Genomic DNA, 15,913 nt, shown 5'->3' with positions numbered 1-15,913 from the left:
AATGAAAGTCATGCAACAAGATGACTCACAGTTAGGAACAAATGGAGACACAACTCCGACGTTTCTCAAAAATTTGGGGCCTTTGAAGACCCGTTTCTAAACTTTTCTAATTACAACAGAAAGCATCAACATAGTTATACGTATAAACCTGTTATATACTGGCAAGGATGATTAAAAAAAAAAAATTGGAGCAATCTATTCATGTGTGGAAACGACAAGTAATGTATGTATGTTCCCAACACTCCAACTCCTCCGCCTCACTTTCCTCCCCTCCTCCCAACCTATCCCATTCGCAAACCGACAACACCCTGCACGTGGAATGTATACATGGTTATGCCTCATCCCAAAGTTTTGATGGTGTCCCATGACGTCAGCACATCCACGAAAACAGCGTTCCCGAACAGACTGCCATTTTGGAGACGCAAACCAATCAAAAATGATCATTGGCGTATTGTTGTTCAGTTGTGATAACTTATAAAACTGCTTCAAAATATTTTGCGCTTGAAGAGTTAAGTCCTGCCTCCGGCCCTTCTCTGAAACTCAATTTACATCCCCGGTGTGAAAAAAAAAGCAGCCGTGTCCTTTTGTCACTTTATGGGCAGTGAAGCAATTCAAATTTTCTCTTGCAGCACCTCGGTTCATCATTTTTTTTGCAATTATATTTCAAACTCCCCTACCCCACCGTTGACTGTCCCACCTTTATGAACTTGTATACGTTTTCCCCCAAAATTTACCTCTTTATTCTAAAGTATTGTGGATGAGAAAAGTCAAAACGACAAAGGATAGCAGGAAAATCTGGTACAACTTTACCACAAGGTGGTACATTCAGATTGATCAAAAAAATTAAACGAGAAGGGCACTCAGTAGAGTACACCACCAGGCTGACCAGTTTTGTTTTGTATTCCACTGATCGGCCAGATCTGAATCTGGATTTGAACCAACAGCCATTCGGCTTGTTCTCATCATCTACCCAACTCATCCACAATTTTTTGAAATATGCCATATCATTTTTGGCTCAATCTCCCACTGGTGAAGAATCGCTTGAAAAATTCCCATATCCCAAACTGAATCTGGATCGTCACCAAAATCGAATCAAGTCATCGTCACAAACTCAATGTGTCCAAGTTTCATCCAAATCCAACCATAACTCGAGGGGGAGCACTCGGTAGAGTGAAAAACCTCCGCCACCAATACTGCTAGGTCACTCAAGGGAACCTGATATCCTATTCATTCAATTTGACGTCAACAGTGCTCACAGAGTTATAGTTTGCAACTTTCCCTTTTACATACTCAATTCATTCGTCACAACTAGATTCCTTGAGACAGAAATTGATTTTACGTGGGTATATCCAACTGAAGTTCCAAAATCAGCCGCAATTATAATTTTGGCATGTTTTGTTGTTGGAAATCACTTATAACATGTAGGAATGCAAAAAAAAAAAAAAAAAAAAAAAAAAACCGAAATTTTGTTAAAAAAAAAGTTGCAAAAGAATTTTCTCTAACTTTTTTTTTGGGGGGGGGGTGGAAATCACTTAAAACATGTTGAAATGCAAAAAAAAAAAAAATTAACCAACTTGCCAAAAGGTGACCACATGTGACTTCTTTAAGGTCACACTGAGGTGAACAGAGCTGCTATCCACCAGGAGCGACTCCTTGAGGAATATCTGCCTACGAGAGATTCCGATGAGTAACCATGAAAAGTGTTTGCCTCATAACGTCATCAAATGATGTCATAATGTCTCAAGCTTGACATATTTAGAAAGCACTCATCAAGGTGTTCAATTTGATGTACTACACGATATGGTTCCTAAAACTTGAAAATTTGACCTTGGGGTCAAATGTGTTTGACCTTCGGCGCTAACCAAGAAGGTCAAGGCCAATCGCCACCAAAAATTAATCAGCTGAGCACCAGACCATGAACTATATTCCCATGAAGTTTGAAGACTATCCGATCAAAATTACTCAAAAAAAAATAAGGGTTTCGTCGACTCCCCTGATTTGTGACAAAGTGACCTTGACCTTTGACCTTCAAAATTTTATGCACTGAAAGGGACCTCTATAGGCCTCTGATATGCAAAGTTACAAAAATTTCCAATGATAACTGTGCTCTGCAGAATTTTTTATACATGATTACAGACAAACAAAAACACAAAAAAAAATACAAGCTGACTAACATATCTTGCAAAAACTTTGTTTTGGCAAGATAAAAATTCAAATATTTTTTTCAAAATGGCCACCATAGCAGCCATATTGGATTTTGGACAAGTGCAAAATCTAATGGCATGATCCTTGGACCATACCTAATCCCCCCACCAAGGTTTTCGTCGAAATCCGTCGAGGAGTTTTTCCGTAATACTGTTCACAAACAAACAAACAGAAAGGGGTGAAAACAGTAACCTCCGATAGCGGAGGTTAATTATGAGATATCCTGCTCACAAACAAAGACTGGGGCAAAAACATAAACTCTGTCCACCTTCGGTGGTGGATGTAACGAGAAAGCATCTGAAAATGTAAAGCCCAGCCACATCCACTTGGTATTCAGACTTCTGGATGCTAAACATGACGAAAACAGCTTTATTAAAAAATAAAATAAAAAAGAAGGGAGGCAGGGGAGACAATTTTAGGCGACATTGACCTCAAAAGCAATAGGCTTCAGTGAGCTGATATGCAAATCCAGTTCAAATTAAACAGAAATTGACAATTTTGTGACCTTGACCTAAAAAAAAAAAAACCAGATTCCAGCTTTTCATTGGTGAACCAATATGCAAATTAAAATTTCAGGTCAATGAGATGAAAACTGACAATTTTATGACAATGACCTTTTGACCAAATTATTAATTTGTATTCTCCATATTCTCATAATAAAGTTTTGGTTAAAATTTGATGTCAAAAGCTCAAACGGTTTAAAAACACACACACACACACACACACACACACACACACACTTCCCGGTGTATGCCCCGGTTAAAATAGGTGTACCATATCCCTGTGTGTCGTAAGAGGCGACCAGGGTTGGCGTCAGGAAGGGCATCCGGCCATAAAACATTGCCTCAAGAAAAAGCCAAACCCCTGCACAGCAGGGAAAAATGGCTGTAAAAACGGTCATTTTTATATATTACACACACACACACACACACACACACACACACACACACACACACACACACACACACACATACACACACACACACACACACACACACACACACACACACACACACACACACACACACACACACACACACACACACACACACACACACACACACACACACACCTCCAACTGAAGAATTAAAGACAAGTACAATTATGTAGGATTTTTCCATTTTATTGAGCAAGGATTCACCAACATTAAAAATGGAGAATTTTCCCACGTCCTGTGAAAGAGAGAGAACCAGTCAAAATCCAAAAACACTAACTGTTACAAGTCTCAGAAGCATACTAGGCTATCACACAACCAGGGTCAAAGTGCACCGTCATCTTTCATGGTTAGCAAACCTTCGGCGTTAACGGCAGTTTTCAACAAAATATTTGACAGTGAAACTTATTTGTTCAATGGGATGTTAAATTTGAATACGACCTCAACTTGAATAATGCCAATAGCCCAGTGTAGCTTTTAGCTGTTCCAATGAGAAAATTCAGCATTTTGCTTTCAACAATAACATCACTGGTGCAGGGGTGGCAAAATGCTTGCTCATCAAATGCCACAAAACATTAAATGGTCACAAGAAAAAAAAAATTAAGAAGAAACCACAAGTAACTCCACAATACCCAAGTCACAGGTCATTTCTCTTCTATCCCATCAATAACAAGGAGTTTTACCTGCTAAATCCTTCCCCCTTATTCTGCTCTTTCCCATTCGTTCATTCCCTTGATATTTGTCCCACTGTCAGTTACACTTTGCTCTTCCATCAGCCTTGCTCGGGTAAAAGAAAAAGATAAAAAAGGCCAACAAGATAAAAGGAGCATTTATTCTTCCTACCACCATGGGCAGGCCCAGAGCACCTAATTCATCTGCAGGATGAGTTTGTTGATGAGGTGCTCCCTGTTGCCTGCATCGCCACCTTCCACAAAATGGGTCGTCTTCTTGCGCATCCCACCATGTGGTGCCGACAACTTGAAAGGCCACAGGAAGTTGTTGGCAGCCTTGAAATTCTTGCCAGTCGTGAAGATCTCGTGAATCAGGTCTTCCATACAGATGATACCGAAGCGACCTGCAGAATGAGTTGTGAGACGTCAATCCCCAAACCCAAGCAAAAAGAGTTCACTGCATTTGTACTGTACTATAACCTGACAGGTAGGAACACTGGTGTCTCAGCATCACTGCTCCAGCAAAATTAAAACTCACCTAGGCGGCGCTCAATCAGCATGTTCTCAGTAAGTGCAATGCGCTGCTTACGAAGCTTGCCATAGCCACGTTTGTAGATCAGCTCACGGACAGATTTTAAATTGGGGTAGCTGTTGTGAGGTGGCAAAATAAAACGAATATTAAAACGGGATGTAAAACCTCTCAAGCAGCAACATCTTGCCCCATTTCATTACAAAACTCACCCCCAGGCGATGAAGGGCTCTGCAATGCGCAGCATGTTTATAGAGGCCTTGTTGAGACGGACAAAAACACCATTGAAGATCTGGCGGAGGCGCAAGAGTTGGAGGACTTTCCTTGGCTTAGGGGCCACCTGGTTGATACTGGCAAAGATCAGCATGTGCAAGTGTGTAATGAGGATGGGATGTGAAGGTAATGAGGGAGAGGGCAAGAGAAGAAAATAAAATTAAAAATAATAAGAGTAAAAATAAAATAAGGCCAGAAATTCAAGTTTTGACAATCTTCTTCGCATCGATCTGGCCAGATTGATTTTTGTTTTTTCCCTAAGGTAATGGTTTTATTAGTCTAAATGCTCAATAAATATTATGACGACGTCATGAAGAGCGACTGATACCATCTTACATGTACAACTAACTATACGAGCCACAATGTACGATCTGCCCTTGTAGTCAAGTGCAGACGCATGCTCTGTTGATACCCTGGACATTGTCCGACAAGCAATCACGTGTGTGATAATTTTATATTTAAGCCCTGCTCTAATGCTAAATTTTGGCAGATCTACACACGTTGAAAGGTCATGTGTTGAGGGTCATTTAGAGGCTAAGTCTCCAGGAAGTAGCATCCTTGCCCCTAAAAAGCCTTCTGTTTGAATTTGGACAATAGTTTCATCGTCCTATTCGCTGCAAGATGGCAGAGCAATTTCCTCTTCACTGCTTATGCTCTGTCCACTATGATGACATTGCGGTGAGCTTGGTCTATCGAAGCAGATTTATTGGTGGAACATGAAGAATTTTGGGACAAAAAAAAAAAAAACATTTTAAGCGCAACCATTTGTCTGTGGTACATCTTCGCTATCCTAATACAGTGGTACCTCTACTTACGAATGTCTCTACATACGAATGATTCAGGTTACGAAGCGCCTGAACGGGAAATATTGCCTCTAGTTACGAAGGCGCTTCAGGATACGAAGTCAAAAATACAGTACAGTACGCGCTGCTTTTCGCTGCTCCCAGAGTTTCCCGAACGTAAACAAACTTGTAGCTGCTCTGCCAGTGGCTATCGCCTAAAATCTGCCTGGCAACCCTTTGCGTATGCGTGTATCCCAGCATGCTCTGTAAATATAGTTATACTGTATACAGTCTATGGTCCCGCTACGAAGTGCTCGGACAGTGTTACAGTACAGTACGCGTGTGGATTACAGTAACTTTTATTCACAATGGACCCCAAGAAAGCAATGAAGAAAAGTGGACAAGGAGAAAAGAAGAAGAGAGTTTTCTGGCCATACAAACAAAGCAAGAGATAATAGAAAGGTATGAAAAGGGGTTGCGTTTGATTGATCTCGCAAAATAATATGGCCGGAATATATCTACGATCGGCACGATAATAAAACAAAAGGAAGCCCTAAAAGCTACGGCTCCTTCCAAAGGCCTCTCTGTCATTTCCAAGAGGAGGTCGGCAGTGAACGATGAGATGGAGAGGTTGTTACTCGTGTGGATAAAGGAGAAAGAGATCGCTGGTGACACAGTGACAGAGGCCATAATTTGCGCAAAGGCAACCACCATCTTCACTGACCTCGTGAAGGAGGATACAGGCGAGGGAAATTCGGCGCAAGGACTACACCAGGAGTTTAAGGCATCGCGTGGGTGGTTCGAGAAGTTTAAAAGGGGGACTGGACTTCACTCTGTTCTTCGCCATGGCGAAATTATTTCGCTGGGAAAGGGCATGGGTCTTGAGGTGGATGGCGAGGACATCAACGAGCTGATTCAGGAGCACAACGAGGAGCTTTCGACGAAGGAGCTGCAGGAATTGGAGGTGATGCAACACACCGCGGTGCAGGAGGAGTTCAAAGAGGACGAGGAGGAGGAGGAGGCAGCCATTATTCCATCAGCCCAAATCAAAGACATTTTAGGAAAATTCCATGAAGTCTCGGAATTTGTTGAAAAGAATCACCCGGAAAAAGTGTTCACAAGTCGGGCTATCGCGCACTAAGACGATGTCTGCCTCGCGCATTTCCGACGGATTGTTAAAAGCCGGCAAAAGCAGACGTCATTGGATCAATTCTTCACGAAACGAGAGGCAAAAAACACTGCTGATAAGGACCAGTAAACAAAGAGGCCAAAAAGTAATGAGAATAGCAGTTAAAAGGTAAATGAATATTTTTATTATTTCCTTTATTCTTTGTTTTTTTACATTATGTGCCTCTCGTTTTATGCTTATTGTGCGGTAATCTAATTTTAACATGTATTTGTTTCATGTTCTGATGCATTTTTATGATTCATTAAAAAAAATGTTCGAATTTTGCGGGGCTTGGAACGATTAGCGCATTTACATTCAAAAGGCGTCTCTACTTACGAAACTACTCCCAGAACGAATTAAATTCGTAAGTAGAGGTACTACTGTATATAGACTACACAAAGCCATTTTCTATTTCCAACTTGAAAGGCACTTGCTAACTTACCAGCCCAACAGTGTGTGTGTGTGTGGAGGCAATGGTGAACCATTAACGTCATTTACAACCTACCACTGTTTCCCATGGGGCAGATTTTTTTTTTTTAAAGGCTTGCATGGCTTTCAGACATATTCAAGCTTGACCTATCAGAATTCGTCATTGTTGATTGGACGGGGAAAGAGTGTCATCACAAAGCCACGGCATAAATGTAAAACGAGATGAATTTAAATGCATTAGTACAAAATAAAATTAAAAGAAATAAGTACAGTTGGTGTTTTCTTGAAAGTTCACAGGTAAAGATGGCAACAGTGACCCATACTTTACACAGTCAGAGAAGCTTAGGAATGGCGGTAAGGTGTATTTTGTGGCACCAATTAAAATAAATATGGGCGACTCCAAAATAGAACATCCAGACTTCCACTCACCCTCTGATGCGAATAACGAACGCAAGTCGAGGCTCAGCAGGCACGTAGAAGTTTCCGACCCTGCGAGCATTTCGTGACATTCTGATCTCGGCGCGTTCCTTCTGCTGATACTCTTTCATGTACCGCTGGGCACGATGCCGCATCACCATCAGCTTTGCACGGCGTTGCTGCGCAGGTAAGAATGTGATGCAATATGCTCGTGAAAAAAAAACGAAAAAGGAAAAAGGGGAAAAAAGAAGATATAACTACTGTTACACCTTCGTGTGGCGGCTCTCTTGCATGCAACCTGTAAGAAAAGGAAGTACTCACCTTCTCCATTTGCAGCTTCTCTCGCAAGCGCCGCTCCTGAGCCTTCTGGTATGCCTTCCTGCGTTTCTGCAATGACTCAGGAACTTTGGGCAGCTTCTTTGAAGTCGCTTCCTTGGTCTTTTTCTTCACAGAGAGAATTGCCTTTTTGGCCACCACAACTTTTGCTGTCTTTTTGGGTTTCGCCACCTTTGTGAGCTTCTTTTTTGATTTGGGGTCAGTTTTGGCTTTTTTGACTTTTCTCCCTTCATCCTTTAGTTCAAACATTGCTTGGCGTTTGCGATGACCCAACCACTTCAGGCTTGTTTTTAAAATCCTTTCCTCGGCCAATCTCCTCGCCTTCACTCGTGCTTTTGTAGCAGCAATGACTGCTTTCTTTCTACCCTGAGGTACTGCTACCACACTGCTCGCCTTGTCTTGTGCTTTCGGTGCATTTGGTTTGGCATCTTTGCCTTTTGCATTTGCAGGAGACTGGGATGTTGAATTTGTTCCCTTTTTTGTTGGTGGTGGCACCACATTTTTTCTGTGAAAAAAAACAAAAATAACAGGGTGAACGCCAGTTAAAGCAATGCTGCTCAACATCACGAACAGCATTTAAATAAAATATAAAATAAGTCCTTTGCATCCTTGCAATATGGACAAGGGAAATACAAGCACAGCAAAAGACTAAACAAAACCCACCAAGCTTAATCCACCAACATGTGAGTACACAAGACCATTACACCACAGCGACACCTATCAACATGCGATATGCACACTTCTCTCAAGTATCAACATCTTTGGCCGCCTGTTCCACAACACACTTGGAGATCTTACGAACAAATGTCAGACCTGATCATCTTCAATGCTCCAAAGACTTGCAGCTGGCTGGCATTCAAATGACAAATCAATCCCAAATGCTTTAATGGCTGATATCACAGCATTTAAGCATTTCAAGGATCACGAGGAGCTTGGATATACAGAGCATTATGACATCAGCGTATTTTGATAGATAACATTATCAATAAAATGAACACACTGCATGGGATTTGAACTTGGTTTCAGTATTCGTCCCTTTGGCAAGTGCTTAGATCTGAAGACCAAATAGAAAAGTAGACTTGGATGGAATCAACAGAACATTGATCAAAGTTTTCAAGCTACCATGGGAAGCAAGGAGAAGCTGACACTTCAGGCATTAACCCCGAGTCGGTACAGAAGAGGTTGCATGCATTTTTTATTTCTCACCCCTTGAAATGGCAAGTTGTCCAACGTCGTGTTAATTCCATTATTCCACGAGTAAGATTAATTCTTCATACAACAGTTGATTTGCTTGATTCGAGTTAAAATAGTTTCTCTGTTGAACGTCATACCCACTAGTCCGTTTAATAAAATGGTACTGTCATGGACAAAAATATTGGCACCCTTGCACTTTTTTTCAGATAATGCACCATTTCTTCCAGACAATTGTTAAAATTTAAAACTCTGAGTATCCACATATGCATTTCTTTGGTTTGCAGCGGAACAAAACAAAAAAAGCGGAAAAATAAAAATCACCAAATCTGAGCTTATTCCACAAGGAAATCCTAAAATGGCCCGGACAATATTATTGGCACCTTTTAGAAGTTGTTAGGAATAATAAGATTTCAAGCAGGTGATTCTCCTTTACTTTGGAAATGAACTCACCTGCGGTGAGATGCAGGTGCCTGCGATATAAAAATCATTCATTCAGTCTGAATAGAGAAAAGGAGTCATTCTGCTGTTTTATGTCACTTTGTGAACCACAATAAGCATGGAAAAAAAGGAAGAAAACCAGAGAATTGTCTGAGGTCAGACACAAGATTGCAGCCAAGCATGGACAAACTCAATGCTACAAGTCCATCTCCAGAGATCTTGATGTTCCTGTGTCCACCGTACGCAATGTTATCAGGAAGTTTAAAGGCACAAGGCACTGCAGCCAACCTGCCTGGACGTGGACGCAAGAGAAAACTTGATTGAACATTGCAGTGAAGGATTGTTCTAATGGTGGAGAAAGCACCTCGATCAACTGCCAAACAGATTCAAGCTGACCTTCACACAAGGTATGACGGTTTCAACTCACACCATCTGTCACCAACTCAATGAAAGGGTGTTCTGTGGTAGGAGAGCCAGGAGGACCCCACTGCTGAGAGACATAAGAAAGCCCAACTGGAGTTCACCAAAGCACTCCTGAAGAAGCCAAAATCCTTCTGGGTGAATGTCCTGTGGACAGATGAGACCAAATTAGAGCTTTTTGTTAAAGCACATCATCTCTTTGTTTACAGAAAACAAAATGAAGCCTTCAAAGAAAAGAACACCTTCCCCACAGTCAAACATGGAGGAGGTTCAGTGATGTTTTTGGGGCTGTTGTGCTGCCTCTGGCACTGGGTGCCTTGAATGTGTGCATGGCATCATTAAATCAGGAGATTAACAAGACATTTTGGAGCACAATGTCCAACCCAGTGTCAGAAAGCTGGGTCTCTGTTTGGGGTCATTGTCCTGCTGCAAGACCCATGACCTTCGACACACTTCAAAAAAAAAAATCACCCAGGAATAGTTCAAGATAAAATGCTGGACTGTTCTGAAGTGGCCAGCAATGAGTCCAGATCTAAATCCCATTGAACACCTGTGGGGAGATGTGAAAACAGCAGTTGGAAGAAGGCACCCTTCAAATCTGGGAGAACTGGAGCAGTTTCCACAACAAGAGTGGGTCAAACTGCCAGTAGTGAGGTGTACGAAGCTCATTCATGGCTATAGGAAGTGCTTGACTACAGTTATTTTGTCCCAAGGTTGTGCTACCAAATATTAAGTCGAGGGTGTCAATAATTTTGTCAATGCCATTTATTTTTATTTTCTCATTTAAAAGGATATATTAAGTTCTGAATCAAAAACAAGCGTTCTGTAATATTAAGTGAAATAAAGAATTGTGGAGACCAAATACTTTCGTCAATTTAAACTTATTTTTCAAGAAAATTGTGTTACTTGAACAAAAAGGTGCAAGGGTGCCAATATTTTTGGCCACAACTGTACACTAGCAACTTCAAATTTCAAAGCACCACCAAGACGAAATAGCGTGTGTGTGTGTGTGTGTGTGTGTGTGTGTGTGTGTGTGTGTGTGTGTGTGTGTGTGTGTGTGTGTGTGTGTGTGTGTGTGTGTGTGTGTGTGTGTGTGTTTTTTGAGAGACAGAGACAGGTCACTTCAATCTTCCTCGAGATGGGAAAGCTGGTCTCACGAGCGCCCAAGACATTCGACTCGGAAAAATAAAAAAAAAACACTAGAAGGGCACTCGGTAGAACACATACCTCCACCTCATAATTCCTTATCCACGAGAACATATCGGGCCCAATCTCTCGATGGTAAAGAATCATGTAAATAATTCTAGTAACCGGATCCATATCTTCACCAAAATTGAATCAATTCGTTCTTGTCACACACCCAACCTGTCCACAAAATATCATCCGAATCCATCGACAACTTTTTGAGACATCCTGAACACAGACGAACAGACAGACAGACAGGGGTGAAAACATAACCTCCTTCACCTTCGGCGGCGGAGGTAAAAGTAAAAGGTGGCTTTCAGAAGTTTTGCTTGACAGATAGGGATTCCTCATGATTGATTGGACGGGGAAAGAGCATCATCATTAAGCCACATACAGGTACAAGATGAAAGGTACAAAGAAAAATAAAAGACTCTCTCCACTGAAAGAACCCCACATCGATTACATACAAATAATTAAATGATAGACCAAGGCAGGCAAGGCAGCAGCTTCTTCCCTCTCTGCAGACATTGATAAAATCACAAGCTGGTCCAACAGTCTCTGAAAGGGCCAAACAAGCAAACCCTGCTATCTACTTTCTTCACATTCCTCTTGAAGAATTGCAGTCATTCAAACTCCTGGGTCAATCAGCCATGATCTTTTCTTGGGCAAGCCACATTTAAAGTAGGCCACCAAAGCCAGCCGCCGACTGGGCATCCATCCTCTGTCATACACAGTCCTTCCTTGGCACACCTGAGCTATTCACCTACAAGACCTTCATGCACAGCTTGATGGAGTGCTGCTCTACCCTCTGTGCTGGCTCTCCCCACCTCACATCTTGCTTAACTTGACGATGTGGAAACAAAGGCCGTTAAGATTATTGGAATCTCTCGCGATGAAGCCCACGTATGGGTGCATCACAGACAGGTCCAGTGGTCTCTCAGTCTTCGACTCTTTTCTGGAATTGCACCCTCTGCTCCTTCCAGGATTTGCACCCCACACCCCCAGGTTTTCCACAGGGCGCACGCGGTCCACCTGCAGCAACCTCCTTTATGGTAAAACTCCCAATGATCAATCATCTCCCACAAGGGGTGGGGGGAGGACGAATGAGTGCTTTTCAATTCATCCCTCCAGGTCTTCAAAGACTTCAAAGTTCACCACCATCTAAGATCATCCCCATCCAAAAAAACCATCTTTTCTAGCCCGATTAACCTTCCCCAAGCCAACCTCTTTCTAAATTTCCAGTCTTTCCTTCCTGAGAGTTCCTCGTGTCCCTCTTATCGACCACGTGCGCCATCCTCCACTCCTCATTACTCTCCACATTCCTCATTTGTCCAAGCCACCCTCTATTGTCTCTCAACGCTGCTGTTGACCAGTGTCCCATGTCTTTCTGCCGTTCCTTTTTCTTGTTACATCCTGATCCGTTCTATACAACAGCTCAAACACGAGCCTAGACTTCATTAAATAATAAAAAAAAAAAAAAAAAAAAAAAATATATATATATATATATATCGAATAAACCAACGGCTTAAAAATCAAGTGCAGTTAACAAAACGCCACACGGGGTAAATAAAGGGGGCGAAATATTCCATAATAGGCCGCCATTCGAAAAGCCACTTAAATCCCACAGATTACTAACAACACAGGAAAAAAAAGACAAGGCCGTCGCAGTACATCGATGATTTCACAATTGGAATCGGTGAGGGAAGAACGAAACATGAACAACAGAACGTGGATGGTGACGGATTTGAGGAAGCACAAGGACCAGGCCAACTCACACATCGTCCGCCATGACGCCGGAAAAAAGAGGTCTGCGCATGCGCATTCGGCCTAAAATGACGACACGCGGTCGATTCAAACGGATGGCGATTTTTAAATTTCGCTTTCGAACGTGTATTATTAAAAGGTAATTACTGTTGGATCTTTTAAAAGTTATATTCACCACATACGGCAACGTTTGCGTTTGCTTTTCATTTTATAATATATCGAGATGATCGTTTGGCAAATTGGGGGGACGACAGCTTTTACAAGTCGAACTCGATGATACACCCAAATATTCTTGTTTGTCGATCTGATGCTCACATTTACTGATAATAATCACATGTCGGACAAAGACATGGATAGACGTCAGTGTACTTCGATACGAATTACAATGACCTTGTAGACGATGGATAAATTCAAAGAATATGTGGGATTTTGAAGTTTATTCAGAGCATCATTAGTTTGCGGTTCAGATGGCAACGCAAAACATGGCCTATCTGAATTACTATTATTATTATTATATGTACAAGAAATTTAAACTGTGGGTAATACTGTGTCGTCTATTTATTACCTACGCACGAGCGAAGGCATTCAAAACTTTGCCATATTTGCAGACGCAATAAACACACATTTAAGGCTGAGGCCTTCTTATCATTACACGTGCCATCGAAAATGGATGGAGGGTATGTTTTCACCTGTCATGTCTGTTTGTCAACAGGATATCTCCAAAAGTTGTGGACAGATTCGAACAAAACTTGGTGGACGGATTGGGTGTGAGACAATGAAAAATTGATTCGATTTTGAGGAATGTCCAGATCCGGATCCGAGAATGTTTTCAATGATTTTTCACAATTGAGTGATTAGGCCAAAACCGATATAGAGGACGATATCTCAAGACGTTGTGGACGGATTCGGACAAAACTTGGCGGACAGATTGGGTGTGAGACAAGGAAAAATTGATTCGATTTTGAGGAATGTCCAGATCCGGATCCGAGAATGTTTTCAATGATTTTTCACAATTGAGTGATTCGGCCAAAACCGATATAGAGGAGGATATCTCCAAAAGTTGTTGACAGATTGGAACAAAACTTGGTGGACGGATTAGGTGTGAGACAAGGAAAAATTGTTTCGATTTTGAGTAATATCCAGATCCAGATCCGAGAATGTTTTCAATGATTTTTCACAATTGACTGATTAGGCCAAAACCGATATATCAGACGATATCTCCAAAAGTTGTGGACAGATTCGAACAAAACTTGTTGGACGGATTGAGTGTGAGACAAGGAAAAATTGATTCGATTTTGAGGAATATCCAGATCCGGATCCGAGAATGTTTTCAATGATTTTTCACAATTGACTGATTAGGCCAAAACCGATATATCGGATGATATCTCAGGAAGTTGTGGACGGATTCGGACAAAACTTGGCGGACAGATTGGGTGTGAGACAAGGAAAAATTGTTTCGATTTTGAGTAATATCCAGATCCGGATCCGAGAATGTTTTCAATGATTTTTCACAATTGACTGATTAGGCCAAAACCGATATATCAGACGATATCTCCAAAAGTTGTGGACAGATTCGAACAAAACTTGTTGGATGGATTGAGTGTGAGACAAGGAAAAATTGATTCGATTTTGAGGAATATCCAGATCCAGATCCGAGAACGTTTTCAATGATTTTTCACAATTGACTGATTAGGCCAAAACCGATATATTGGACGATATCTCAAGAAGTTGTGGACGGATTCGGACAAAACTTGGCGGACAGATTGGGTGTGAGACAAGGAAAAATTGATTCTATTTCGAGGAATATCCAGATCCGGATCCGAGAATGTTTTCAATGATTTTTCACAATTGAGTGATGAGGCCAAAACCGATATATAGGGCGATATCTCAAAAAGTTATGGACGGTTTCGGACAAAACCTGGTGGACAGATTGGGTGTGAGACAAGGAAAAATTAATTAGATTTTGAGGAATATCCAGATCTGGATCCGAAAATGTTTTCAATGATTTTTCACAATTGTGTGATTAAGCCAAAACCGATATATCAGACGATATCTCCAAAAGTTGTTGACAGATTGGAACAAAACTTGGTGGACGGATTGGGTGTGAGACAAGGAAAAATTGATGAGATTTTGAGGAATATCCAGATCCAGACCCGAGAATGTTTTCAATGATTTTTCACAATTGAGTGATTTGGCCAAAACCGATATATAGGACGATATCTCAAAAAGTTATGGACGGATTCGGACAAAACTTGGTGGACAGATTGGGTGTGTCAAAAGACGAATGGATTCGATTTTTGGTGAAGATCAGGATCCGGATCCACATCCAAGAATTTTTAAATTATTCAAGTGATTTTTCATCACCATTGAGAGATCAGGCCAAAAAAGATGTGTAGCATGATATTTCAAAATTTTTATGGACGGATTTGGATGAAACTTAATGGATGAGTTGGTTAGGTGACAAGAACAAGCCAATTTGATTTTGAAGGTTCTAATCCAGATCTGGCCTAGCAGCAGGATACAAAATATAAACTGTTCAGCCTGGTGGAGGTACGCGCTCTATCGAGTGCCATTCGAGTTAGTTCACCTGGACTTTAATCAGGTGAGCTTATGTGATCGAGCAATGTCCGAAAGTGAGACTGAGTGAGTAAGTGAGCGAGTCAGTCAGTCAGTCCGTAAACACTTCAGTCATTATCGGTTGAGCCAAACACATGGTTTTGATGAAACTTGGCCACATGATTCATATCTGATGTCAAATGAAGGATTATTGACCACATCAAAATCTGCCCTTTTCTGGGGTTCTACAGGGGGGTTTTGACCCCCAAATAGGTATTTGCTCTTTTCTCCAAAACTCCACACATAATTTCTATGAAACTTGATCACAACCTTCATCACTCATGATATACCAAAATTTGTTTATGGCAATAAATAATAAAAACTTCAGGGTCTAAAGGGGTTGACAGAGTGGGCTGGTGGTGGTAAATGGTTTTATTCAACTGAACATAGACATTCAATCATGGAGAAAAGAGAAATGGCTGCAATTTTGGAACACAATGTTGAGGCTCGTAGAAGAGCTGACACACAGAAATGCACAACAAGGGGAGCAGGAGACAAGAGGGGCGGGAGAGGAAGGAACAAACTGCGGGGAGCAGAGATATGAAATGAAGA

The 15,913-nt window shown here is 41.4% G+C and overlaps 1 protein-coding gene across 2 annotated transcripts; it reads right to left on the bottom strand.

Annotated features, from left to right (window-relative positions):
* Nucleotides 1-3,307: 3,307 nt before the first annotated feature.
* Nucleotides 3,308-12,884, bottom strand: RPL7 (ribosomal protein L7). 2 transcript variants are annotated; one of them, XM_085846980.1, is made up of 7 exons: nt 12,757-12,884; nt 7,730-8,249; nt 7,421-7,587; nt 4,552-4,689; nt 4,349-4,458; nt 3,983-4,214; nt 3,308-3,377 (listed from the first exon to the last, which is right to left on the bottom strand). In XM_085846980.1, the coding sequence occupies exons 1-6, from the start codon at nt 12,801-12,803 to the stop codon at nt 4,006-4,008; spliced, it is 1,191 nt and encodes a 396-aa protein (XP_085703106.1). In that variant the 5' UTR covers nt 12,804-12,884; the 3' UTR covers nt 3,308-3,377; nt 3,983-4,005. The 2 variants fall into 2 exon arrangements, with proteins under 2 accessions (XP_085703106.1, XP_085703107.1); XM_085846981.1 differs by having other exon boundaries at nt 4,006-4,214.
* Between the last annotated feature and the right edge of the window lie 3,029 nt (nt 12,885-15,913).

The sequence above is a fragment of the Eptatretus burgeri genome, chromosome 11 (assembly GCF_056783735.1).
Source record: "Eptatretus burgeri isolate ZD-2024b chromosome 11, Ebu_testis_v1, whole genome shotgun sequence".
NCBI classification, from domain to species: Eukaryota; Metazoa; Chordata; class Myxini; order Myxiniformes; family Myxinidae; genus Eptatretus; species Eptatretus burgeri.
Note: the sequence above shows the minus strand (reverse complement) of the source record. Positions and strands in the feature narration are given on the sequence as shown.